We start from the raw sequence: 26349 nt of genomic DNA, 5'->3' as shown, positions 1-26349 counted from the left end.
GGGGAACAAGGCTACCCCAGTAAGTAAATCTCCCTACTGTCCATGTCATGTTTTTGTCAAGAAAAATTTAGATATAATCTAGGATGTTAAAACTTACATATATTCTCTTCGGGAAACTGAAGAAATAAAATGATCTGCAGGAGGGTTTAAATAGGGGAAAAACTGCTGTTTTGCACCCCTTGGCAAAGGCATTTAATACAAGTGAATAACCCAAGAGAATAACGAATATGAGAACAAGATGTGGATTTGAGGCTTATGTTTTAAAATAATCAAACTGGAGTTAGACTTTCAAATAACTTCCCTGCTTATTTGTTCTTTCTCTCCATTTTCTACCTTTACTCTCATTTTTCTTCTGTTCCTATTTTCTCATTCACTTCTAAGAACTGTCAAGAGAGATGGGGGAGAAATTACTTATCTCACCTGTCAACTGGATGCTTCACCATCCACAAGGAGATCATGATAATAATAATTTGCAAGTCTTTCTGAGACACTAACAAAAATGAAAGTTCAGGATTGGTCATTTTTAGTATTTTTAAAGCTGTCATAGTAAATCCTGTCACTGCCTGTGCATCTAGTCTTGGGACCCGGGTTTTACTCGGTGTGAGTAAAGGGGCTGTGTGACTTTGGAAAAGATGGGTTTACCTCTCTGCTCCTTAATTTCTTTGTATATCTGCAAGGTGAGTTGGAATAGGTGACTTCTCTAAAGACTCTTCCAGCTCCAAAGTCCTAGAATAGTTATTATCTACATGTTTACATGTAGTCTACATATTACTGAAAGTAAATGTAAAGACTTAATCAAAAACATGAACTGTGGCTCAGGTCCAAGCCAAGTGAACTTCATTCTGATCTGTGTCACTTTCTTTAAATGGTCTGTTTCAGTTACTCAGAATTGCCCATTTTGCTCTTTGATTTGCATTTAAAGCACTTTAGAAATCTGGAAGAGAGAAAGAAACAACACAAGGAAGGCCTCTATCTAAGTGATACCTTGCCTCGGAAGAAAACTACACCTTCAGTGTCTCCACATTTCAGCAGTGCCACTATGGGAAGAACCATCACCCCCAAGGTGAGATGTGAAGTAGGGAGATACCTACATACTTAATGAATTGCTAGGAAGAGCATTTAGTGTAAACAAATTTACAAAACAGGCTATGGTTTCAAATAAATACACACATACACACACACACACACTGTAATAACCTGCCACATTACTGGTTGCTAAGTGGAGATAATGGGGATGCAACCTGGCACATGAGAGAAACATTAACTTGGGATCATGGGATCTAGGTTCCAATACCAACCTCTATATATTATGTAACCTTGAGCAGGTCACTTAAATTCTTAGATCTTTAGTTTCTTTATTTATACAATGTCAGTCAATGAAGCATTTATATCAACAAACATTGTAAGTACTTATTATGTGCTAGACACTGTGCTACATGCTCAGAATAACCCTCCTCAAGAAAAAAGTCTGTGACCTTGAGAAGCACATATTCTATTGAGAGTGACAACATGCAAACAATTATGTTCATTCAGTGGAAGGGAAGGAAAAGGGAGCAAGCATTTGTTAAAAGCCTGCTATGTGCCAGACATTATGCTAAGTACTATGCAGATATTATCTCATTTGATCATACACAGTATATATAGTGTACGTAGGACGTCATCTCAGAGAGTTCCTAAGTGGGGTTGTTGGAGGGGGTGGGAGAAGGAAGAACAAAGAAAGGCTTCTTGCAGAGCATTGCACTTGACCTGAGTTTTGAAGGAAACCAGGTTGGAATAGATGACTTCTAAGGTCTCTTTCAGCCATAAGCCTATATTCTGTGCCAAACAGAGTAGATCTTCCCTTCCTCTCTTGCAGGTACCAGCATTGTTGCTTCAATTATTCCTCATGCATGGTAAATCCTTGGTCAGCCTCTCTGTGGAACTCTGTTCCTTACCTGCATATCTTTAGAGGTATAGTAGTAAATTCTGCAAGTCTCCATGCACCATGTCAAGACTCTGTTTAGTTTCCTGATGGAAACTGGCCTTTACTATATAGTTCTGTTGGCCTGAAGGCAAGAGCCTCCTTCTTAGGTCCTATAACACTCTTTTTTTCCATCCCTGAAAGACATTTCTGGCTGCCATTTTTCTAAAGTTTTCCTTTTTGATTTTCTTCAGGGTCACCTGCCTCTGGGACAGAGCAACAGCTGTGGCAGCGTCCTCCCTCACTCCCTCGCAACAATGTCCAAAGATTCAGAATCCAGGAGGATGCACAAAGGTACAGACCTTTTGAAACACGAACCTTTCCTTTAACATTTGTATTTGCTTGATTATTTAAGGTAATGGGGAGTCAACCCAAGTTCTAGATTTTAGTTTAGTCATTTCAGTTATATCCAACTCTTCATGATCCCATTTGGGGTTTTCTTGGCAGAGATACTGGAGTGGTTTCCCATTTCCTTCTCCAATTCATTTTATAGGTAAGGAAACTGAGGTAAACAGGGTAAGTGACTTGCCCAAGGTCACAAAGCTAGTAAGTGTATAAGGCCAGATTTGAACTCAGGAAGGTGAATCTTCCTGACTCCAGGCCCTACCATCCACCACACCACCTAGCTGTCCTAGGTGAAATTAATAAGAGTTGGTTGTTGGAAGGGGAAGTTCATTGGCATAAGCTGAAATGGAGAAACACAATCATTAATGATAGAAACAGTTTTCTGCTTGGAGCAATTCAACTTTTAAAAAATTCATTTTGAACTTAAGCACATAAAGACAAAGAAAAAAGAACATTTCCATGTACACAGCACAATGTATAAAGAGGATTCACTATGAAACCATGGATTCGTTTCACACTCTTCACTTTCTTTTGAAAAACTATATAATAAGTACTACACATCATTTTCAAAGCTACTCTGCTATCTTTCCTTAATTCTAATTTTTCTTTTGTTTTCTGCTGTGCTCTTTTTGCATTTTTTCCCTCCCTCCCCACCTGCCCTAGAGATGGCTACCATTAGACTCAAATATTACATTTATATGTATATATATATATGTATATATATATATACACACATATATGTGTATATATGTGTGTATGTATGTATATAAAACCATGCCATACATACTTCTATTTATCATTTGAAGGAATTTGAAAATGTTATTTTATTCAGTCTTGTCCAACTCTGCAGTCTCATGGACCATAGCACATCAGTGTTATCCATGGGATTTTCCTGGCAAAGATACTGGAGTGGTTTGCCATTTTCTGCTCCAGTGGATTAAGGCAAACATTGGTTAAATGTTTTGCTCAGGATCACATAGCTACTAAGTATCTGAGTTGGATTTGAACTCAGGTCTTCTTGACTCCACACCTGGCACTCTATCCACTGAGCCACCTAGATGTCTCCAAGGCAAACAGGGGTTGAAGTTGTATGCTGAAGTAGTATGTAACTGATATAATCTGAATTCTAAAGTTAAATATCTATGCTGAAGTAACATCTGTGTGAATATATATGTATATGCATATATAGACACATATACACAAACATACATACATACACATATATATTTGTATTTAGTTGATGAATTTATGCTTCATTCATTCAACAAATACTTCCTTTGAGGATGCTTTTTATATCCCCAAATTGTTTAACAGAGGCTGAAATAGCTAATTTTCCTAAGAGAAATATGAAGGGCAAGATTTGAACAAAATAAATCCAGTCTTTGAGATATATATTTTTCCTTTTTTTCCCCCATTATCCCAGAAAAGACCAAAAGAATGTAAGTCAGTTGAGCAATCAACAACCTACTGTGTGTCAGATGCTATGCTTAACTCTGGGGATACAAGTAGAGAGAATGAGACAATCCCCTAAGCAATAAGAAATTTGATGAGAAGTCTTCCATGAGCTGTGGTTTTCTAAACTGTGATGGAATGACTTTCCAATTAGGCCCTTATTCACTGGGGGCACTAGGGGAGTAAACCCCCTTTCTATTGAAATATTTTTCTGTATTTCTTGTTTATAGAGCTGTTTTTTAAGTGTGCTTTTGCCACTGGGTATGTAGACATCAAAGTTTTAGTGGGTCTCCAAATTAACCAAATGAATGTAATTTGGAGCCATTTAAATGCTTATATATTTTTTTCTTGTAAAACAGCCATTAAGAAAAAGATAGGATTGTGGAAGGAAATCATTTCTTGCTATATAGAAAGTGTCTTCCAAAAGAGAAAAGTAAGAAATAGTTTAGGTTAAAAGATGAAATATCATATCAACATTATTGTACAAAATCTTTGAAGATATGTTATAATTAATCATGTTTTGATTCTGCTGAAGAAAAAGCTATTTCATTGTTGCCCTATTTAAGTTTTTCCAAGTAAGATATTCAAATCAGAAAGTCAACAGAAGGTCTAATGACAGTAATTTCTCCAAGATCATGCCATGGGTTACCAATACACCCTTATGTTTTCTGGTATCTTCTGATCCATTATTGTGTTTTCATACTAGAGTTGAGATCCCAGGATGGAGGGAATTTGGAACTGAAAATAAAATAAAATTGAACAACAAAAAAAAGAATAAATCATAGAGAAAGATGGAATAATTGCAGATTATGATCACATAAAAGAATTTCATCATTCTTGTCATGGAAATGGACCATTTGAAAGTGATGACAAGATGAAGGATCTGATTCACCAGTCTTAGCACAGTGCCTAGCACATAGTAAGTGTTTAATAAATGTTGACTAACTGATCATCTCTGTCTGTATTGGAGGTAGAGTAGTGAAATAGCTCCTGACAGCTGAGGACGTTGGTATCAACCCTGGGTAGCTCAATTAATCTCTCTCGTAGTTTCCTCTTGTAAAATGTGGATAACAACATCTACTACACAGGGCTGTTGTAAGAAGATTGGATGAGATAGTTTATGTGAAGTGTTTTAAAACACCAAATAAATACTATTAAAAAAGAATTGATATCTCAGTTTTTTTTAAATGTGCATTAAAAGCAGCTAGTTGGCACAATGGATAGAGTGCCAGCCCTGGAATCAAGAGACCTGAGTTCAAATCTGGCCTCAGACATTTACTAGCTGTGTGACCCTGGGCAAGTCACTTAACGCTGTTTGCCCACAGTTTCCTCATTTATAAAATGAGCTGGAGAAGGAAATGGCAAACCACTCCAATATCTTTGCCAAGAAACCCCCAAATGGGTCATCAGGAGTTGAACACAACTGAAATAACTCGATAACAAATACATGCTTAACAAGACAGTATGGCTTAATTGATAGAGAAACCAATGAAATAACAAATAACCCCCCAAAATTTTTTAAGAGAAAGGGCATTGATTTTAACTCTTTTATAGGTTAATTCTCCTTAATATGTTCCATAAAATGACAAGAAAATTTAGAATGTGCTTCTAGACTGATTTGTGTAACTGTTCTGGGATTTACTTTTGCACTTCCTTGGCAAGAGATCAATCCTTAGTGCGATGCTAGAGCATTTGTCTTCATTTCGTAATTATAGTTGGTGGAATTATTATTGTTGTTTATTAATTTTTGTGGGTTAGAGTTAGGGTTGTTATGTTTTGTTTTATTATTGCTAAGCACATTGGTGGCCTGCCAGAAAGTAGAGGACTCAGGCCTAATGTTGTTAGGGAATATTGGTTGACTTCGTTATAAATATGAAAGTAGAATGTTTTAAAAACTGGACTCAGCTCATGGTCTTAGCTTAGTTATAAGTGTAGCATGTTACTATCTTTTATCATTGCAACATTAGCTAAAATAAAGTTAATAACAACCTACTTCTTTGCTGCTGCTCATAATTTCTTAAGACCAGTGTTATAAATATGAGCCTCCCTCACATAATGCAGTCTGAAAACTATCCATAACAGATAACTTCAGAGCTCAAAAGAAAATAGTACTGAACTAGCCATCTCAGAATCTTAATGCTTTTAACTTTAAAAGTTGTTTGTTCTGATAGAGAGTAATGAAAAACACTCCTGTAAGTATCAGAATGAATAAGATCTTTGTCCTTCTGTCTTTTTTCAAATACAGGAAAATCAAAAAAAGGTATGGCATCCTTGAATGAGATAATGTGTGCTTTTTCTAGTTTAAACAAATGATTAAAATGTTGCTGTCAAGTCCTCTCCAGGCCAAAATATACCCTGATTTTAAATTGTTGTGCCATGCTGTAATGGCTTAATATCCCTATGAATTTAAATTTTCATTCACAAACATAGGCAAAATTTACCACACACTCTAACTAAAATATATGTTTACAACTGCTGTTCATTTGTGGGCAGCTGCTGCTAATAGACAGCTCTTCCAGTTTTTGTTTTTTATTCCGTAGTCAGATGATATTGGAAACACTAGAATGGTGGAGGCATTATTTGTTAAACATGAGACCCACACAAGGGAAAAAGTGTAGATCGTGATGTGGGCCCAAGGCAGTTCATGTTATTATTCCTTTTCAAAACTAGAGAGATATCTGAAGATTCAGCTTTTAAATCATTCTTCTTCTTCAGTCATTTCAGTCATATCCAACTCTTCCTGACCCCATTTGGGGTTTTTCTAGCAAAGATAGTGGAGTGGTTTGCCATTTCCTTCTCCAGCTCATTTTACAGATGAGGAAACTGGGGTAAATAGGGTTAAATGACTTGCCAGGATCACACAGCTATAATTATATGAGGCCAGATTTTAATTCAGAAGATGAGTCTTCCTGACTCCAGGCTTGGTGTTCTATCCACTACACCATCTAGCTGTCCTAATCATTTTATTGAAGCCAGTTTTATTGGGGAAAAAAGGTGAAGGGGCAGTGGGTAGGAAAAACATAAATGAATGAACAAAAAAATGTATCATCATCTCTTTGTTTAAAAAAAATGGATAATGGATACATTTTAAAAATGTTAAAAGAAAAGGAGATTATTGCAAAGTTGTAGCAGCAAGCCCCCTGACACATCTAAGATGGTCTGCTAGCACAGGTTCTTAGATCTGCTTTTCTAAAAGAAAAGCAACTTTTGAGGGGTCAGTAATCTTCTTTAAGCATATATACCAACAGAGAAAATACCAGCAGAGAAATTAAGACCAATGATAGGGTTTCTAACTGTCTGATCATAAGCAATACATACATCACAGATTAACAGACAGATCCAACTGTCTGACCATTATATACATACATACCAGAGAGAGAAGCACCAACATCTGCGTTTTCAAAGCCTGGGGACTCCTTAATGGCTACCCAGAGTCTCATCTGGCACAGGAACCTTCTTCCAAAGAGTGAGCCCCCAAAGTAAAACCTCACTTTTCAGAGCTAGAGAACACAACCCTGGTGACCCTAGTGCCTCATTAGAAATTAACAAAAAGTGTGGACCTTCCTACAAAATAAGCCTCCCCTAATCAAGCTTTCCTAAATGGGCTTTACATGAGGCCTATTAATGGAAGGGGAAGATCTTTACAAAAATATGACCACAAAAACAAGAAGAGTTTGGAATTTCTATTTTTAAAGGCATTGATATTTGCTTTGTGAAAGAATTTGACATTGTCTCTTTTGAAAAGAAACATTTGTAAGTGTGGGCTTGTTTTTGATTCTCATTTTCTAATGCTTGAAGAGTGTTTGTGTTTAACCTAATAATAATTATACTTTTTTTTAAAAAAAAGATTAGCATGTGCAATGTAATAAATTTTTTTCTTTTTTTAACTTGAATCCTTCTATACTTGTAACCTTAGTCTAATAGGGAAATATGAACTGAGTAATTTATTAACATTTAATGGAAGACTTTTGGTATTATCACTAATATTCTCATTGACAAACTCTGTATCTTGGCAGTATTCATTGTATGTTTTTCATATCTCATTGTCATCCCTCATGATCCTGACCACCTGCATCTCCTTCCTTTCTCTCTACAACTTTCTTCATTTGTGACATCTCTGTAACTTCCCTCTTCTTTCTCTGGACTGCGATTAGGGAGAGTGAATTTCTCAGCAGGTGAGCTATGAGGTGTTGAATTGATGAAATATTGGTTAGTTTTGCCTTATTCATCCATGTAAATTATCTGTATCTTCTCTTTTTCTAAATTATCTCTCATATTTTTGTTACACGTTTATGATACTGTCATATTCCTGATTAATTCTGACTGACTAGTGACGCATCTCAGCAGAATTCAGCCCATCAAAAGATCTGTCAAGTTACTGCTACTTCTTATGAGGGAGCTTATGTGGTGCAGTGGGGCAAACAATGGCTCAGGAGTCAGAGGACCTGGGTTCAATCCTTCTTCTGGCAGTAACTGCCTGTGTGGCCTTGGGCAATTCACCTTTTCTTCATACCTGCCTCTGCTACCTCACCTCCAAAATGAAGGGCCTCTGAGGCCCCATTTACATCTAGAACTCTGATTCTATGACTCCCATACCAAAAAATGGTATGAGGAAGAAGAGGGGGAGATACAATCCATGAATACATTGAATCTTTGAGTTAGTCTAATTCTGATATGGTGAACACAGGAAGACACAATATCAGTTTGTGAAATTTGTAGTGGTATCTTAATCTGCTGTTCTGAATAAATAGACTTTGCTCTAACTGATCCTGTCATCATTCTTTGGGTGAATTCTCCAGTAAACTAGCTATTTGTGTTAGTGTGACGTGTTCTGAAATCCCTCCTCACTTATAGTTCTTTCTTCCTGTTGAAAATTAGTTTTTCTGCCTATATGAACAACTAGGTTATCTGAGTTATTGGAAGGGTTAGTAATTTTCCTCTGCTACTTTTTTCTGTACCCTACCACCACTACCAGTAGCAGTGGATGACCTGTCTTTATTTAATTTGCAGAAAGTGAAGGAGGCTCCTACTGATAATACTACTCTGTGGGACTCATACTTCACTAACACTCATTAGGATGCCTTGTTAAAAGAATAACTTTAAAGACCCGGCTTTTCAGAGTTCCATGGGGCGAGTAAGGAATGAAGGAATAGAGTTTCATGCTTGTTTTTTGTTTTGTTTTGTTCCTTGTTTTTTCCTTTCTTTTTTTCCTTCCTCCCTTTTTTTCTTTTTTGGGGGAAGGGGTTGGTGGCAGTGATAAAAGCAGCTGTTTTTTTCCTTTGATCTGATATAGTTGGCGTGTGGAGGCAAAAAGCCAGAGGAGAGAATTGAGAATTTATATAAATTATAAGTAGGTTGTTCCCTCAAACATCAGGATTTTTAAGATAGTTTTTTAAGTAAAGGACCCTAGGAGTGGGGGAGGGGATGGAGAGGAGGATATAAACAACTAATACTGAATAGAAATGTGTGTAGAACAATGGGGTGTTTTTTCTATTAAGATGGCGAGAAAATGTGAGATTTTTTTCCTGAAGTGAGAACAACAAAAAAGTTCACTGAAACCTACAGGAAACCTTCAACTTCTAGTGAGATTTGAATTCATCAAGGTTATGCCACCCAATCAATTACTCAACAAACATTCATTGATCATCTAGTATTTGACATGTACTAAGGGGATAATATAAAGACAAAAACAGAAGAGTCCCTGTCCTCAAGGGATTGTTCCTTCCTTTCAATTACATTCCACCAGGAAAGAAAAATATGTGCATAAATAAGAATATAAAAAATATTTCATGTGAAATACATGAGTTAAATTTGTATAGGGAGGGCAATTGAAGAGTAAGGTTGATTAGGAAAGGTTTCACAAAAAAGAGATTGTTTTTTCAGAGTTTTGTATGAAATATAGATATCCTGTTGTTTAGTTGTTTCATTCAGGTCTAACTCTTTGTGACCCCATTTAGGGTTTTCTTGGTTTACCATTTCCTTCTCCAACTTATTTTACAAATGAGAAAACTGAGGCAAACAGAGTTAAGTGACTTACCCAGGTTTACATAGCCAGAAAGTGTCTGTGATCATATTTGTACTCAGGAAGATGAGTCTTCAGGCCTACTGCTTTATCTGCTGTACCACCTAGCTGTCCCACAAATATGGCTATACAAACAAGCTAATTTCAAGGATCTTAAGATCATAAGTTTAGAACTGGAAGGGACCTCAGACATCTGGTCTAAACTCCTCATTTTCCAGAGAAATGAAGTGATTTAATAAAGGTCACATAAGATGGTGAATAATGGAGGCAAGATCTCAACCCATATTCTCTCTAAAACCAGAGTTTATTTTCTGGTGTGTTCCAGATAAGCACCCCTTTGTGTCCTGCTCAGAATCACTCAGTTTCTGTCCCTACATCCCTTCTTCCCAGTGTCTCAACTCTAGGGTAGTCACCAACACTGTGAAGCAGAGAGAAGGAAGTAGAAAAGGGCAGAGGTCCAAGGAAGGCTACACAAGAATACAATTGATTTTCATATGTGGCTTATAAATCATCTCTGAATGACACTTCAAAAAGAGAAAAGGAGTTCTAAAAATGTTTGGAACAATGACAATGCCATGGGCATAGATAGATGGACTCCCAAGGTGGTTCCTTTTGAAGAAGAAATCACTCTTTTGTTCATACATGCAAAAATTCTGGTCATTTTCAGAGGCAGGATGGGTGACAACAATTCTCATTTAGGTGATCACAGTACTTCTGTTTCAGTCTTTCAAGTTGCCATTCTAAAGAAAAGACCTTGTTTCAGTGAGGTAATCCCATGTAGGCTCATGCCTGAAATGGAAAGCATTTGCTCCACCATTTTGGATCAAATTCACCACTGTTGATGTACAGAGTTTTGGCCACTCATTCTTCATGCTAAAGCTTTGGAGTTGGGGGACAAAGAAGCAACAATGGTCCAAGATCCAAGGCTGGAAAATTCAGTTCAAGTAAAAATTAGTTTTCTCTCAACCCCAGAGAGAAAGCTGACAGACTCTGAGTTCAGATTAAAGCTTTTTTTTTACTTCATTTTTTTCCTTTTTTTTTTTTTTGTAGTGACATGGCTAATATGGAAATACGTTTTGCCTGACTTCACATGTATAATGAGTATCATATTGCTTGCCCTCTCAGTGAGTGAGGGAGGGAGTAGAGAAAGGGAAGGAAAGAATTTAGAACTCAAAATTTTTTAAATAAATAGATGAATATGGAAAGAAAGAAAAGAAAGAAAGTGAAAGAAAAAGAAAGGAAGGAAGAAAGAAAGGAAGGAAGGAAGAAAGAAAGAAAGTTTATGTATTTTAAAGACTTTGGACCTATTCTTAGTGTCAGGGTTCAAGGTGAAGCTCCAAATATTGTTATGATGGCAGAAAAATTCTTTGCTTTCAGATACAGAAAGACCAACAACTTGATCCCTAATAACTATAGAGACACATGGGTAAAATTATTTTGGAAGGTGACATAAGATTACAGTTCAGCTGAGTATTAGCTTGTGTGTGTGTGTGTGTGTGTGTGTGTGTGTGTGTGTGTGTGTATATAAACATATACATATATCCATGCATACACATATACATTTATACATATGTGTGTATATATGCATATGCATATAGATGTATTTTTTTCAGTTTTTTGAAACAGATGTGCAAGTGGTCAACTTTACTGTATCCTTTGCTTTCATATCTGCATCTTATTTGTAATCACGTAAAAATAGTTCCTTTTGAATTTAACTATATAAAACAAGCAGCTAGGTGGTGCAGTGGATAGTGCTGGGCCTGGAGTCAGGAAGACTTAGTTCAAATCTAGCCTCAGACCCTTATAGCTCAGAGCCTTATAACTAAGGCTGATGACTCAGAAGGAGAAAGTGAGGCTGGTGCTTGCATAGCCCTCCCCCACTCAGAACAAAGTCAAGTGCAAGTCAGCTAAAGACCTGGGCAAGTCACTTAACCATTTTTGCCTCAGTTTCCTCATCTGTATAATGAACTGTAGAAGGAAATGCCAAACAAAAATTCAGACACAACTGAAACGATTGAATAAAGACAATATAGAGATGCAGAAATATTATTCTAGTGTCATAGAAATATAGACCACTATAGTGGTTCAAAGCACCACCAAGAGAATTTTAACTTAGTAGCTAGGATGGATATAATGATTTACCCTGTTGAAATCCAACTCAAAAGTAATGGTGTTTTAGAACACTTTTTTTTTTATTGCATTGACTTTTTATCTCTTGAAGGATATAATAAGGACACGTCAGATTTTAGTAGTGAATGATCATTTCACCATATATGCACAAGCATACCCAACCAGAGATCAGAAAATTCCCATGGTTGCTAAATTGTTGTATGAAAAATATTTTTCAGTACATGGATTTCCTGCCAAGGACCATTTTGACCAAGGCAGAGGTTTTTGAGATCAAACTACTCAAGGAAATGCTAATATTGACATATATCAAGATATTTAGAGCTACTCCTCACCCCCTACAAGGAGACTCACAACCTCAGCATTTTAATGATACTATTAAACATATTAGGAATATCTTAGAACATTTTTTAGGATATTCTGATTTGGGGACTTAAAGTGAGGTTCTTATAATAGAAGAAAGAATCCTTAGAACTAGCTTCTGAATGGGTAGTATGTATAGATACTTGTCCTGAGAGAAGGCCATTTAAAGCAGGAAACTAATTAGGAGCTAAAAGATCTGAATGAGCATCCTCTACTTAGTACATTATTGTCACTGTAGCTGGGTAGTGCAGTGGATAGTATGCCAAGTCTGGAGTCAGGAAGACCTGGGTTCAATTTAGCCTCAGACACTTATTAGCTATATGACCCTGAGCAAGTCACTTAACCCTGTGTGCTTCAGTTTCCTTCTCTGTAAAATAAACATAATAGTAGTACCTACCTCACAGGGTTATTGTGAGGACCAAATAGGACAATAATTGTAAAGCAATTAGTCCAGTGCCTGGCGCATAGTAAACAGTATACAAATGTTACCTATTATTATTACATGTGCCTCAGTGTCTCTTAAAAATCAGGCAATCTCACTAACCTGTCTATATCACTAAGATGTGGTGAAAGTTGACTGTTGCCTATATATTTCACAATTATGTAATTTGTTACATTTAAAACCAAACCACACCTTTTTCATAGAAGCTATAGGTCATGTGCATTTAGAAATATAAAAATGATGTTTTGCTTCTAAATATAAATCTCAATTGCTGTGTAAATGATGGATTATCTTAAATCATTGGTATTCAGGAAAAGGAAAGGTGACCACGCCAACTTTATTTTAAGAAGAAAAGAAGACCTTTCATTACTCACTCCTGTGTATTTTCTGCCATATTACTGTATATTCTGTATACTGTATATTGTGCATTCATTTTTCGTTGCTAAGTAAGGAAATCTCTTTACTTTGACTGGTGCCTACTGAAAATTTTATGATTCCTAAGCCTTTGTTGAAAGACCAAAAGAATGTTCACTTGTACAGTCTTTTCAAATAATTCTATTTTTTTATTCTTTCATAATGAATCATGGAAAACACTTTAAAAGGAGAAATTAGTCAAATATCAAAGGTAAATTTAAAGAAGTAGTACAATATTCTGCTCTTTGGTGTATTTTAAGACAAAAGCTCCACCCATCATTATGTCCTGGATTTATTTCCTTGCCTCTATGATGAAGATTCATAATATGCTTTCTTTATCATTGCCTTCCTTGAAGTCATTTGTTTGATTTTTTTTTAATTTTTGGAAGAATTTTAATATACAATGACAATTTATATCAATGATATGTTAATGCTTCCCTAGAATTTACTCAGCTTTTAAGAGTAAAAGTTTCACTTTATTGCTTGGAATGTCCCAAAACATTTACTAGCATGAATGCTTGACATGGATCTAATCAGCATTCTGGAGAGATGTCTAAGACCGTAATGCTATGTTAAAGTTGGCATGGCTGTTATTTAAATGGAAGTGTTATAGTCAATTGCCATAAAAATAGTCAATGTATTGATGAACCAATTTGAGATGAACTTTTATTCCTTCTTTCTATCACTCGTCTTTTGACCACTTCATCCTAGGACAAAGGAGGGCAACAACAGCTCCTTGCTAAAGCAGGAGAGAAAAGGAGTTGAAGATCAAGTCAGCCAATTTTGTTAAGCTGTTTCTGACCCTCATAGAAAAATTATCAGACCAGGCAATCGTTAGTTGAGAGAAGAACATTAAAACTAAATGTCAACTAAGATAAGGGTTTTTTGTTTTATTTACTTGCAATTTAATTTTTTTCATGCCATCTTTTCACATTAGCATGCATAATTAGTACTCAGTTCCAGAGGGAACTGGACCCAAACTACTATTTTGGTGAAACCATGTCTCATCATTGGCTGTAGCAAAGGCTAGTTAGAAGGGAAGTGTTTCACAGCATAAGCATAAATCACTAAGTTAAAATTTTCTGAGGAGCATTTTTTTTTAAATGACAAGAATCCACTATAGGTTGTTCAAAGAGGTCTATAATTCTTATGATCTGGGATAAGAGATGAAGCAGCTGTTCTGAGTGCTGTTCTGTCACATGGGCTTGTCATCTGCCTGTGCCTACCATATTTCCAAAATTTTCATGGTGAGAGTAGGATGGAGAGCTTCCATAGGGAGGATCACCTTTCAATTTAAATGAATAAATAAATCCCAGGCCATTGAGAAAAGCTGAAAATGAAGAGAGAAGGAAAATATGAGATCTAAACTTAAGATCTGAAAGTACTGTTGGAGGTCATATAGTCCAAGCCCTTTAATTTACAAAGAAGGAAGCCGAGGCCCAGAGACATGCCATAACTTGCCCAAATTGATCCTCTTGACTATCCATTGTAGTGATGGTAAAGGATGCTGACTCTTCTCTTGCTTCTCATTTCCACAAAAGCCATAGAAAGTCTTAACCAGATTTCCTTCTGGTAGTTTTTTACTTAAAACAGCTCTAAAGGAAGCCATCCAAAGTCTTGAGGCTTTAGTGCCTAGGTTGTAGTCGTTTGGGGTTTCTTTGTCCAATGTCTTCATGGGCTTGAAATGAATGTGGAGGAACTATCCAGGAGTAGTGTGTGAAATGAACAAACTGAATCCTAGGATTTGTTCCTAAGAAAAGCCTTTCATAAAGCCATTTCTTCAACTCCATATCTTTTGCTTGAGGTGTGAAAATGCACTGAGTTTCTTTGATCATAACTGCCTAGAAACAAATTAGAACAGGACTCAGAATTCATTTGCAAATGTTTTTGATTGCTGCCTATGATTTTATAGGCTCTTTTCTTTTTAATGAGATCTCAAGACTGAAAAATGAAAGAGACTAACTTTTTTTTTGCATGTGGTTCTTTTAGGGTATAATCACCAACAGATGAATGAAGGACAAAGGCAGAAGTCTTCTGATTTTTACAACCGAACTGCATCTGAATCAAATGTCTATTTGAATAGTTTCCAATACCCAGATCATAGTTACAAGGATCATGCCTTTGATACTTTGAGCATGGATAGCTCTGACAGCATGGAAACTAGCCTTTCTGCTTGCTCTCCTGACAATATCTCCAGGTAAGGTTTCTGATTTGGAAAAGACATCTGTTCATTTCAAAAAGCAAGGCCATTACCCCAGGTCAAGTCCTTTTTAAGTAGATTTTTATGGATTTCCCCCCTGTATCTCCCCTCCCTCCTTTACCATCTATCTTCTATGACAAAGAATTTGAAAGAAAAGAAAAGGAAGGAAGGAATTCAGTAAAAACTAATCTCTACATTAAAAGACTTGACATGTATGCTGTTCCAAATACTTGAACTACTGCAACAAAACTCAGTTTTGGTTTCAAAGTCCAAATGTTGTGGTCCAGTGGAAATATTTTCCAGCCAAAGAAATGTGACCCTTTACATTCATTTTCTATCTGTACCCTGCCATCCTTACTGGATGTAGTACAGTAGATTGTCCTCTTATATTCTATTACTCCATGATTTTATTCTAGGTCTAACTATATTGAACCAATGGACTTAGACCTACTGGAACCCTGCGTGTCATCTATTAAGTCACTATCTTACCTCTGCAAAGCAGCAAATGCCAACATTAGAGGCAGAGGCTTCACAGTTCTTAGAGTATGTTTTTAGTAATATAGTTTTAGCTAAAACCAATCATTACAATACTTAAAAGTTCTTTTGGTTTGATCTCATTTTGTGTGTGTTGTCCCTTTGAGATAAACAAAGTGTTGCATAATGAATTCATCTCATGAAGCATAACACTTAAAGGATAGTTTGATGCAAGACATTGTAGGAGAGATAGATGTTCATAGGATTATAGCTCTAGAGATGGAAGAGAATTTATCAGGCAGCTAGTCCAGCACCCTCCTTCTATTGGCTCAGGAAGGTTTAGTGGCTAGCCCAAAGTTACATAATGAATAAATATCAAATGCAAGATTTGAACTCAGCTTCTCTTACTCAGGAGTCTGTGCTTTAACTTAATGCATTCTGAAGACACTTTGGTCTCTCCAGATGATATGATACCCTCCTAATTTGGGACTAAAACTTCACTTAAAGCCACTTCTCTTTCAAATTTCCCCTATTTCAGTTGAGGGTTATTGCTACCCTTTGAGTCATTTGAGTTCACTGCCTGAGAGTCCTCTTCAAGTTTTACCTCTCCTTCACTTCTCATAACCATTCAGTTGCTAAGTCTTGCTGATTTTGCCTCCACAACATCTGTCAAGTCAGTCCCTTTCTCTCCATGTGTATAGCTACCACGCTAGTTCAGGCTTTCAACATCTCTCACCTAGACTATTTCAATAGCCTCCTGCTGGTGTTCCCTTCCCAGTCTGGCCTCTGTACAGCTTCCAAAAGAATCATCCTAGGACAGGATTCTGACAGTACCAGAGTTGCAGGGATGTTTACAAAGTAGTCATTGTTAAAACTTTACTTCTAGTTTGAAAAACATAGAAAAGTCAACCATAGAATACATTAGATACACAACATACAGAAGCACATGAACATAGTAGCATAGAGGTTGGGGGAAATCATTCCAGATGTGAAGCAGGACATGAACCAAGATGGCAGCAAGGTAGTACAGGGTATGTTAGGGGACCTGTTTGGCTAGAACATATGAAGAAGTTTAAGATGAAGCTGAAATGGCAGGCTGGATCCAAATTAAGGAGGTGTCTTAAATACCAACCAACAAATTTTAATTTTTATTGGGTAGAAAAAAGGTAGGCAACTGAAGGTTTTCGGACAATGGAGTAATGTAATCAAATATTTGGAAAATTAATCTCCCATTGTTTTTGAAATGAATTGTAGCAGGAAAAGACTAGAGGCAATGAGACTAATTACTTGGGATATTATGTAGTCCAGAGGACAGGTAATGAAGACCTGTAAAATGAAATTGACTGCTTTAGGAAGTAAAAGGTTGCCTGTCACTAGAGGGCTTTGAAAAAGGCTGGATATTCTATAGAAGGGACTGAGCTCCAAAGTCTCTTCCAACTCCAAGATTCCATAGTGAGAACAACTCTAAAGTCCCTTTTGAGCTCCAACTTCAGTGATTCTATAATTTTGTGGTTCTGGATTTGTGGTATCCTTGGGAAAAAATTTTGATTAGTGTGGGAAAGAAAAGAACACTTCAAACGTAAGAACAGAGCATGGCTGATTTTGTTCATAATAATCAGATTTCAAAGGGCATGGTGGAAAAGACAGGTAATGGTATAACCAGGATTGAAGTAAGCCTGGAAAAAAATAGAATTGACCTGGATATGAATGAAAAGGGATTGAGATAAGTTGTTGAATTTTTGGCTAACCAGGATTAGAGAGGTAGCAGATATGCTGGAAGGACATTTTATCAGAGTGGGAAGGACTGATCCTGAATAGGTAGAAATTTGATAGTGGAGAAATTTATTAGTTTCAAGAGTCTAGTGAGAATCTGAATGAATTGAAATGTTCTTGTGAGACACTGTTTGACATGTTTTCACTCTCTCTTTTTCTTAAATCCAAAGTTGACTAAGTGCTTTTTACTGATATAAGTTGGGGATGGGGAGCTGCCATTAGTTGGTCTCCTTAGTTGAGCCTGGGCATCTGTGGCTGTGTTTAAGTGCCTAGTGTATATCCCACAAAGGCAGCTAGGTGGTACTGTGGTGGATAGAGTAGGAAGTCTGTGGTCAGCAAGACAGTACTTCATATCTTGACGCAGGAACTTACTAGCTGTGTGACCCTGGGAAAGCCACTTGACTTCTGTCTGCCTCAGTTTCCTCATCTGTAAATTGGAGAAATAATAGTGCATCCTTCCCTGAGTTGTTGTGAGGATAAAATGTTCATAAAGTGCTTTGCAAGCCTTATAGCACCGTAGATATGCCTTGTGATTAATTCTTCTGGGCCTTAGTTTCTGATCTGTAAAACAAGGGGGTTAGACTACATGAACTCTACAGTTCTTTTGACTTTTAGATCTCAGATTCTGTCACACTACCAGAAGTTCTTCAAATCAAGATAAGCAAACAGACCCTACATCTCAGAACTTGAATTGTAGAGGCCTCAGTGCCACATACCTTGGGAATTCAAAACACCTCTATGGAAATAATAGCATCAGCAGATTTTTCTCTGGACATATCTTAACAGAGCATCCAGATCACAACTCCCTCACTTTCCAACTGTCTTATTTTGCATATGACATTATTAAGTCATGGAGTAGTTAAATGACTTCTCCAACATCGCACATCCTATAAATAGTATATCCAGGATTTGAACCCATACTATAATCTATGGAAAGTCCAAGGTCTTCCACTGCATCCTGGGCTGTTGCCAGCCATCTTGACTTTTGTCTTGCCACTGGACTCTGATGACTTTGGAGAATCAAGCAAGGCTGATGCACAGCTTGGCCTCACAGATTCATTTCATGTTCATGTAAAGATATCACCTTTGTGATGTCATCGGTCTGCTTCAAGAATGAAGGATGAACAACACCAACAATTACCTATAGTGGCACTGTACTGAGAATATTGACTTAACTGCTGACTTTTTGCTCCCTTAAGGAAATTTTCTATGCTTTGATCCTCTTGTTTATAAAAATTAAAGTAATAATGTTCCCCCTTCTGTTCCATACAGGAATTTCATGAAAATAAAACAAAACTTAAGTTTGAAACATTTTGAAAATAATATCAGTATATAAGTTTTAGGGTATTTCCTACCTTTCCAAAGGTGATCACCCTAGAAACATCCATTGAAAAAACAACGTAATCTTGTTTAGTGGATCATTTACCACACTTCATGAAGCACTCAGATGACTAAGCCATGAGTTGTAGGGTTTTAGAAATCAAAAACTAAGTCATTTCAAAGGCAAACTCTAGCCTAACAATGCTGCCAAGAAACAGTGTGTAGGAGAAGAGAATCAGTGCTGCTGTTTCAGAATAATTATAGAGTAGTTTATTACAATTCCAGCATTAATGATTGAACAAGTATTTACATAGTACCAGAAGTGCCTTGCTGTGATCAAAATGGCTAGAATTCATAGAGTTGGGGGCAGAGGAGATGAGAGGAGCAGAGATGGAAAATCTGGAGCCTAATGTTTTGATCATTATTTTCTAGACTGAAATGATGGTAACAATCACTTTATCTCAGGAAAGTCTGAATAAAATTGTGCATGCATCCTTGGAAGGTCAGGCAGATCAGTTTCTGCCTTTGTCAGCTCTGGTCTAACAGGAATTATTTCACAAATGCTCTTGTGGCACTATGCATTATATTTTATGTATGTTAACTCTCCAGTCAGTGGTTCATGTAGGTAGCTTTTGAGTTCACATTATGGATAATAGAAGTTGTGTTCCTGGGGTGGGCTCCAAGCTGTCTTCTGCACTGAAGGAACTTGAGCAGTACTTTAAACCATGCAGGCACGCATTTATATGGATGAAGTCATAAAAGTTATGATTATAGCTGGATGCAGAGTTTTAAGAAAAAGGGGAAGTCCCTCAGTCGTTGGAATCCAACGTCATCATCATGTCATGTTTGTGGAGGTTTCAGAGGACATTGAAAAACTGAACGTTTTCCACCTTATCAATTTGAAGGTTTCTAGGGTCATAAGCAAATGATCCAGAGCTGGAGATCATGTTTCTAACTTCTTTTTTTAAAGATAAAGCCCAGAGAGATGAAATGACTTGCCCAACATGGCAGAGCCAGGGATTTGAACCCATATTTATTAACTTCAAAGCTAACGTTCTTTCCACTTCACCAAATTGCCTGTATGTGTTCTTTATATTTCCACCAAATGTGTGCATAACACTATAAACCCTTAGCAATTAGTCATAAACAACCCTAATCTAATGACTTTATATATACTGTTTTTGCATAACAAGACATTTAAACCTGTTTCTAATGATGATTCACTTTGTTTTATCTAGTAGAAATAATAGGGAAAAAACCTCAATGGTAAAAGATGGAGCACATTTGAATTCCTTGGCATTCCTTACCCAAGATGAACCATTGTTATAAACATACATACTCTGTGTATGTGTATATAAATGTATGTGTGCATATGTATGTATACATAGAGGCTATTTTATCATTTCAAGCCCATCATAGCATGTATGTTATATAGTAATATCCTGGCCTCAGTTTCCTAATCTGTAAAGCAAAGAGCTTGAACCAAATTATCTGTACAATTTATTCCAGTTCAAAAATCCTATACTTTGCATATCCAATGACTTTTTTTTTTACATAATATTGAATTCCTTTAGGGGAGTTGGAAAAAATAACCTTGTTACATTAGATAATATTAATGCAATTTTGGTCACTTTACCTTTTGATATCAAAATGTCTCTTGTCACCTTCATTTCATCAGATAACTAGGAATTTCCCATTGAATTAGATACTGAGACAGAGAAGTAGTTCTTTATTATAGACTTCAGTAATGCAAACATAAAAGAGCTGTTTATCAAATCTGCAGATGGCCTGAAGTATGGAAGTGGTAATGAATGCATTTAAGCTCGTCAAGGTCAAGGACTTTTTGTTTTTGTCTTGATGGCAGCCTACTGAGTTTCTTACACATGATAAGGTTGTCAGACATTAGCCCTGCTGGATGACTAGATGGGTATGCTCAAGGACTTTGTCGAGGGTGAGGGGTGGGGAGAGACTAGGAATAGACTGTGATGAGATGTCATGGGGATAAGTGCAAAGCTCTGCTCTTAAGTTTAGAAGAGGCAACTTCACAAGACCAGTGTATGGAACATGTGGCTAGATAGGAATTTTATGTGAAAAAGACCTTGGGTCTTAAGGAGCCTATAAGGCGTCTTACCTAGTTTTAAAGAATACATACATTTTGTTTCTACATTCATATAATATCTTCTCTCACTGATGGAATGAATAGCTCTGAGTTCTCAGTAAGAGCAGTTGGAAAGATATCATTATCTTTTTTTTCCCCTGAAAGTAAAAGAATGTGCTTTAACACTATCAGTACCTCCTAAAATGCTCTTACCAAGGCTCCATTAGAGACTTACAGAGGAAAATTATGTTACAGCAGTCAGGAGTAGTTGGCTATATAACACCTATCTCCCACACCCATTTTATTGGCAAGTTATCTTTGAAAAGAGAAGGGAAATATGATGTGTTCCTAATGCCAGATACATTGAATTTTAAAGTGAGCAGACTCTCCTACTTACTATGCATAGTTCAAAAGCTTTTGAATAGCAATTGAGCAAAGTTGACCTAGTCGTGTTTGCTGGTCAGTACCAGAGTCAGGATGTTTTTAATATGAATCAAGCATTTAATATTATTGGTAGCTAAAATTTACATACTGCTTTAAGTTTACAAGATTCTTTATAGAAATCATCTCATTTAATATCATCTGATTCATTAAGAACCTATTATGTACCATATACCACCAAAGGCACTAATTGTACATTTTTAAAAAATGGTAGATAAAGCCCTGACCCTGGAGTCAGGAGTACCTGAGTTTAAATCCAGCCTCAGACACTTGACAGTTACTAGCTGTGTGACTCTGGGCAAATCACTTAACCCTGATTGCCTTGCCAAAATAATAATAATAATGATAAAGTAATGTCTGTTCTCAAAGTGCTTGTGTTCTATCAAAGGGAACAGTGAGTTCGTTGTGCCTTCCACCATATTATATTATTCCTGAGGTTCTATTTTGATAGAAAATGCATATTTCATTAATGGATATCTGGAACTGGATCTGTGATTTTACTGATATAGGGAACTTCCATTTGAGAAACTTTATTTATTTGCTTCCCTGTACCTTAGTCTCAGAAAGTTACCTAGAGCACTGGGAGCTTAAGGGATTTGCCAACTTGCCCAAGATCATATAGCCTGTGTGTGTTAGAATTGGGACTTGAGTCTTGGTCTTCCTGGCTTTGGAACTGGTTTCTATATCTACTTACACTACAGTGCCTCTCTATGGAATTTGCATTAAGAAAATTACCTCAGGAAAACACAATAAGGATGCCCTTTTTAAAAAAAACAACTGCCTATTAGAACAAAAGATACTAGATTAGGGAGATGTCGTTCTTGTTTTCTTCTTTGAAGCCCAGTTGAAAAAAAAGAGTAGAAAACAAGGTTCTGGTATGTTTTTGTTTAATTACATAGTAGCATACCCCCAAATTATATATAAATTAAGGATAAAATTCCAAGTTGGAATTCTGGTGACATGAGCTTAGTCTCGTGGTTTATTATGCCACAGGAAATGTCCTGTGGAAACGTCGTGTTCTGTCACATTGTGGGTACATTTGACCTTCACATTTTTTGTTGAGACATCACTTTTTGTAACAAGGATACCACTCGCTGCCAAAAAGTTATGCTATTAAGGGGAAAAAATGTGCTTCTCCTGTATCAAGATATTCACTGTGAAACAAGCACATGGCTTGAAATAAAGAATAACGTGTTAAAAGCCAAGAGATTTTGAATCTCAATGGTGTATAAATTTTCCATTCCATTGAAGATCCTGAGGTAATGAGCATATGGAGCAAAGTAGTCAGGACCCTGATGCAATACTTCAGTATGTGCATCATTGCTATTACTACTAATAATAGTTATTAACTTTGTTGGCCTAGAGTTAGTATCCAAATCTGTAGGGAACACAAAAAAAGACTCTGCTCAATGGATTTGTAGCATAAATATTGTTCATTGAAAGTGATGCACTGAAAGTGACAAAAAAGAAGGAATGAATGAAATTCTGTAGTCCGGTAACAGTGGTGCTTTGATTCACTGCTGGGGATATCCAAGACCCAACCTATTACGTGCCCTCACCCCTCCTCAGGCCATGGCAGTCCCGGGACCCATCTGAAACTCCATGGTGTCTTGCCAATGCCAGTTTAGTCTAAGTTACTTTACTACCCTTAGGGCTTGGATGAGATGGGAGTCAATAGTCTCCTTTCTTCCAATGAGATGGAAGACCACCAGGTATCATAGGCTGCCCTACTTTTGTGGCCTGAAGTCCCTTAGCTCTGTCATCTGACCTACTTATGTAACCTAAGTACAGGGATATGCAGGTAAATGTTTAGCAAATGGCTCGGTAGGGGAAAAAATATGGGGATCCAGATACAAAAATGAAGTGCTTACATTTTGTGTAAATACAAAATGGCATATCCTTCAATGGATATTAAAGTGTTTTGCTGTAACAAGGAGAGGAACTTTTCCCTTTTTACCTCCCCACAACCAATTGTTCCCATTAAAGGAAAGAATAATTTCTTCATCAATAATGGTAAAGATTTACTGACGGGTGTGTGTGTTGAATGGAACTCTAGACATTCCTCTGGCAGGTAGTAGGAATGGCTGTTTTCTGAATCCCACCTTCTTTCTTGTCCCAGAAGAAAAGCTAGCCTGTTTCTGGACACAAAGAGATCCTTCAAGAACAGAAAGTCAGTTATCTAGATTGTAAAGACCTTCTTAGGGCTGTGCTTAAGTTCCCTCATATTTTACATAGGAATAAAGAAGGGCAGATTTGAAACAACTCAATCAATCAATAAGCATTTGTTAAGTGCCTACTACATTGCCCAGCACTAAGTGTTAGGTGCTGAGAATGTACTTATGGACTCTACTTCCTCTCCTTTTACTCAGTTCTTAACTCTTGGTGATCTGACTTTTGACCTCATCACTCAACTCAATTTACTTTTAGTTCTCTCCCAACTTTCATTTGGTAACTGGGTTTAATTATGATTTCAGTAGAAAGACATAAATCACAATTAAACCCAGTTACCAAAGGAAACCGTCTAGAGAGAAAAGAGAACAAGGCCAGGACAAAACCACTGGGTATACTCTCAGTTAGAGGCTGGGATATGGATAATGAATCAACAGGGGAGAATGAGGAGCACTCAGACAAGTTGGGAGATAACTAAAAGAAAGTACTGTCATGAAGACCTAGAGAAAGGAAGAATATATAGGAGTTGATGATGATAAACCATGCTGCAGAAAGGTCAGTGAAGGTGAGGATTGAGCAAGTACCTTCAGCTCTAGCAATTAAGAGATCACTGAGAACTTTGGTAAGAGTAAATTCAGTTCAGTGAGGAGGTCAAAAGTCAGATCACCAAGAGCTGGGAACTGAGTAAGAGAAGAGGAAATAGTCAATAAGTGCACACAAATTTTTTCCAGGAAGTTGGCTGAGAGGAGAGTTACAGTATCATAGCTTGAGAAGATGGAAAGGTCTAGTGAAGGCTTTTTAATGCTAGGGAGATATGGGATACATTTGTAAGCAGCAAGTAAAGAAACGTATTGAAGATGACAGAGGAGAGGCAAGTAATGAAAGGGGTGTGATCTGCTGGTCACTCAGCAAGGAATGTGATCAAGGGCATAGGTAGAAGGGGCTGGTGGGTTTGACCTCATCAGAGACTAAAGGAGTACAGAGTCAAGGATAGTGAGAAGGAATGTTACATTGAGAAGAGGATATGGGCAGAGTCATGTTGCATAGTCTTGAGTTTCTTAGGTCCTCACTTTGAGGGCAGATTGAGAGAGTCGTGTATGAGGCTTGAGGAGAGAAGAGCAAGTTTGGAACAGCCCGATGTGGGAAGGAAAGGAGATGAAAAATAAATTGTGGAGAAGTAAAAGAACTGCTTTTGCTCTTTGTTTTTTGCCATCACCATACTTGGATTTTACTGTAATGTTAATAGTTCTTAATACCAATAAGCACAGCCTGTTATATCTGTTGACAACAAAGTAAAGTTGTGACATGTGAATAATGGCATGGCATTATTTTGTGTTTTCATCTCCTTAATTAGGTCTCTTCAGATGAATACGTCTATATTCCTTCTGATCTCCGTTATTTTTAATACCCTTATAACTTTGTAATATAGTAGAAAGATTTGGAGTGAAAAAAAAAACCTGGATTTAAGTTCTGCCAGTTGCAAGCTGTGTGACCTCAGATAAATCATTTCACCTCTCTGGGCCTCAGTTTCCTTATCTGTAAAGTGGGCCTACCAGTATAGTACAGTAAAGTACTACGCACTTAATAGGGCTATTGCAAAGGATCAAGTTTCAAACCTGTCTCAGTTGTCTGTGTTTCCATCTGAACCTTCTATACATTTTTTTTAAATGGTTCATTAATGAGTTTGTTTTTCTTTTCATTTGGGGAATAAGACCATCACTATCATTATCTCCTATTTCCCTCAGCTTCTCTCCCCAAGAAATAGAAAAGCCCTCCCTCATAACACATAAATATAATCAAGAGAAAACAAGTATAGACGTTGACCATATCCAAAAATATGTTTCATTCTTCCCCTCTAGTTCATCTCTTCTCTGGGAAGTTTGTGTCATTATCATTCCTCTGGAGTTTTGCTTTGTTACTGCATTGGTCAGAGTTCTTAGGTCTTTCAAATTTGTTTTTCTTTATAATGCTATAATCATAGTATAAATTGTTCTCCTGGTTCTTATCACTTCACTCTGTATCAGTTCATACAAATCTTCTCAGTTTTCTCTGAATCTGCCCCTTTGACATTTCTTATGACACAATAATATGCCATGACATTTATGTATCATAATTTCTTCAATCATTTCCAAATTGATAGGCACTCCTCTTTGTTTACACTTCTTTTTATGACAAAGTACTCCTTGAATATTTTTGGAAATAAGGGTTCTTTTCCTCTTTCTTGACCTCTGTGGATGTCTGTCCAGTGAAAGTATGAGTACGTCATTCAGTCAAAGGGTAGTTATATTCATTAGTCATTTTGGATGTAATTCCAAATTACTTTCCAGAATAACTGGATCAATTCACAACCCAACTAACACTGTATAGCCCCTCTGGCAATTGTCATCTTTACTTTTTGTAGGCTTGGTCAGTTTTTTCATTGTGAAATAGAAGCTCAGAGTCATATTTATTTGCTTTTTTCTTATTATTAGTGAGTAGGAACCTTTTTTTATATGACTGATAATAACTTGCTTCTTTTCTTTTTATAACTGTCTATTCATATCCTTTGACCATTTATCTATTGTAGAATGGCTCTTGCTCTTATATGCCTTAGATATTAGACCTTTATCAGGGAAACTTGCCAAAAAGATTTGTTCCTTGTCATATTGTTCCTTTTTAATTTTAGCTACATCAATTTTGTTGCTGTAAAATATTTCCAATTTTATGTAGTCAAAATTATGTAGATAAAATTCCTTTTATCTGTTATGAT

General features: G+C 36.7%; 1 protein-coding gene across 6 annotated transcripts in view; it reads left to right on the top strand.

The window, feature by feature from the left end:
* Window positions 1-26349, top strand: part of PHLDB2 (pleckstrin homology like domain family B member 2) — a 147183-nt gene that overhangs the window by 102375 nt on the left and 18459 nt on the right. For all 6 annotated transcript variants that reach the window (XM_072614029.1, XM_072614028.1, XM_072614032.1 and 3 more), the window contains 3 exons: window positions 923-1063; window positions 2155-2254; window positions 15115-15322. In XM_072614029.1, coding sequence (XP_072470130.1) covers window positions 923-1063; window positions 2155-2254; window positions 15115-15322 — 449 coding nt within the window. The remainder of the gene's footprint in view (window positions 1-922; window positions 1064-2154; window positions 2255-15114; window positions 15323-26349) is intronic.

Source organism: Notamacropus eugenii, chromosome 5, assembly GCF_028372415.1.
Source record: "Notamacropus eugenii isolate mMacEug1 chromosome 5, mMacEug1.pri_v2, whole genome shotgun sequence".
Lineage (NCBI taxonomy): Eukaryota > Metazoa > Chordata > Mammalia > Diprotodontia > Macropodidae > Notamacropus > Notamacropus eugenii.
Note: the sequence above shows the minus strand (reverse complement) of the source record. Positions and strands in the feature narration are given on the sequence as shown.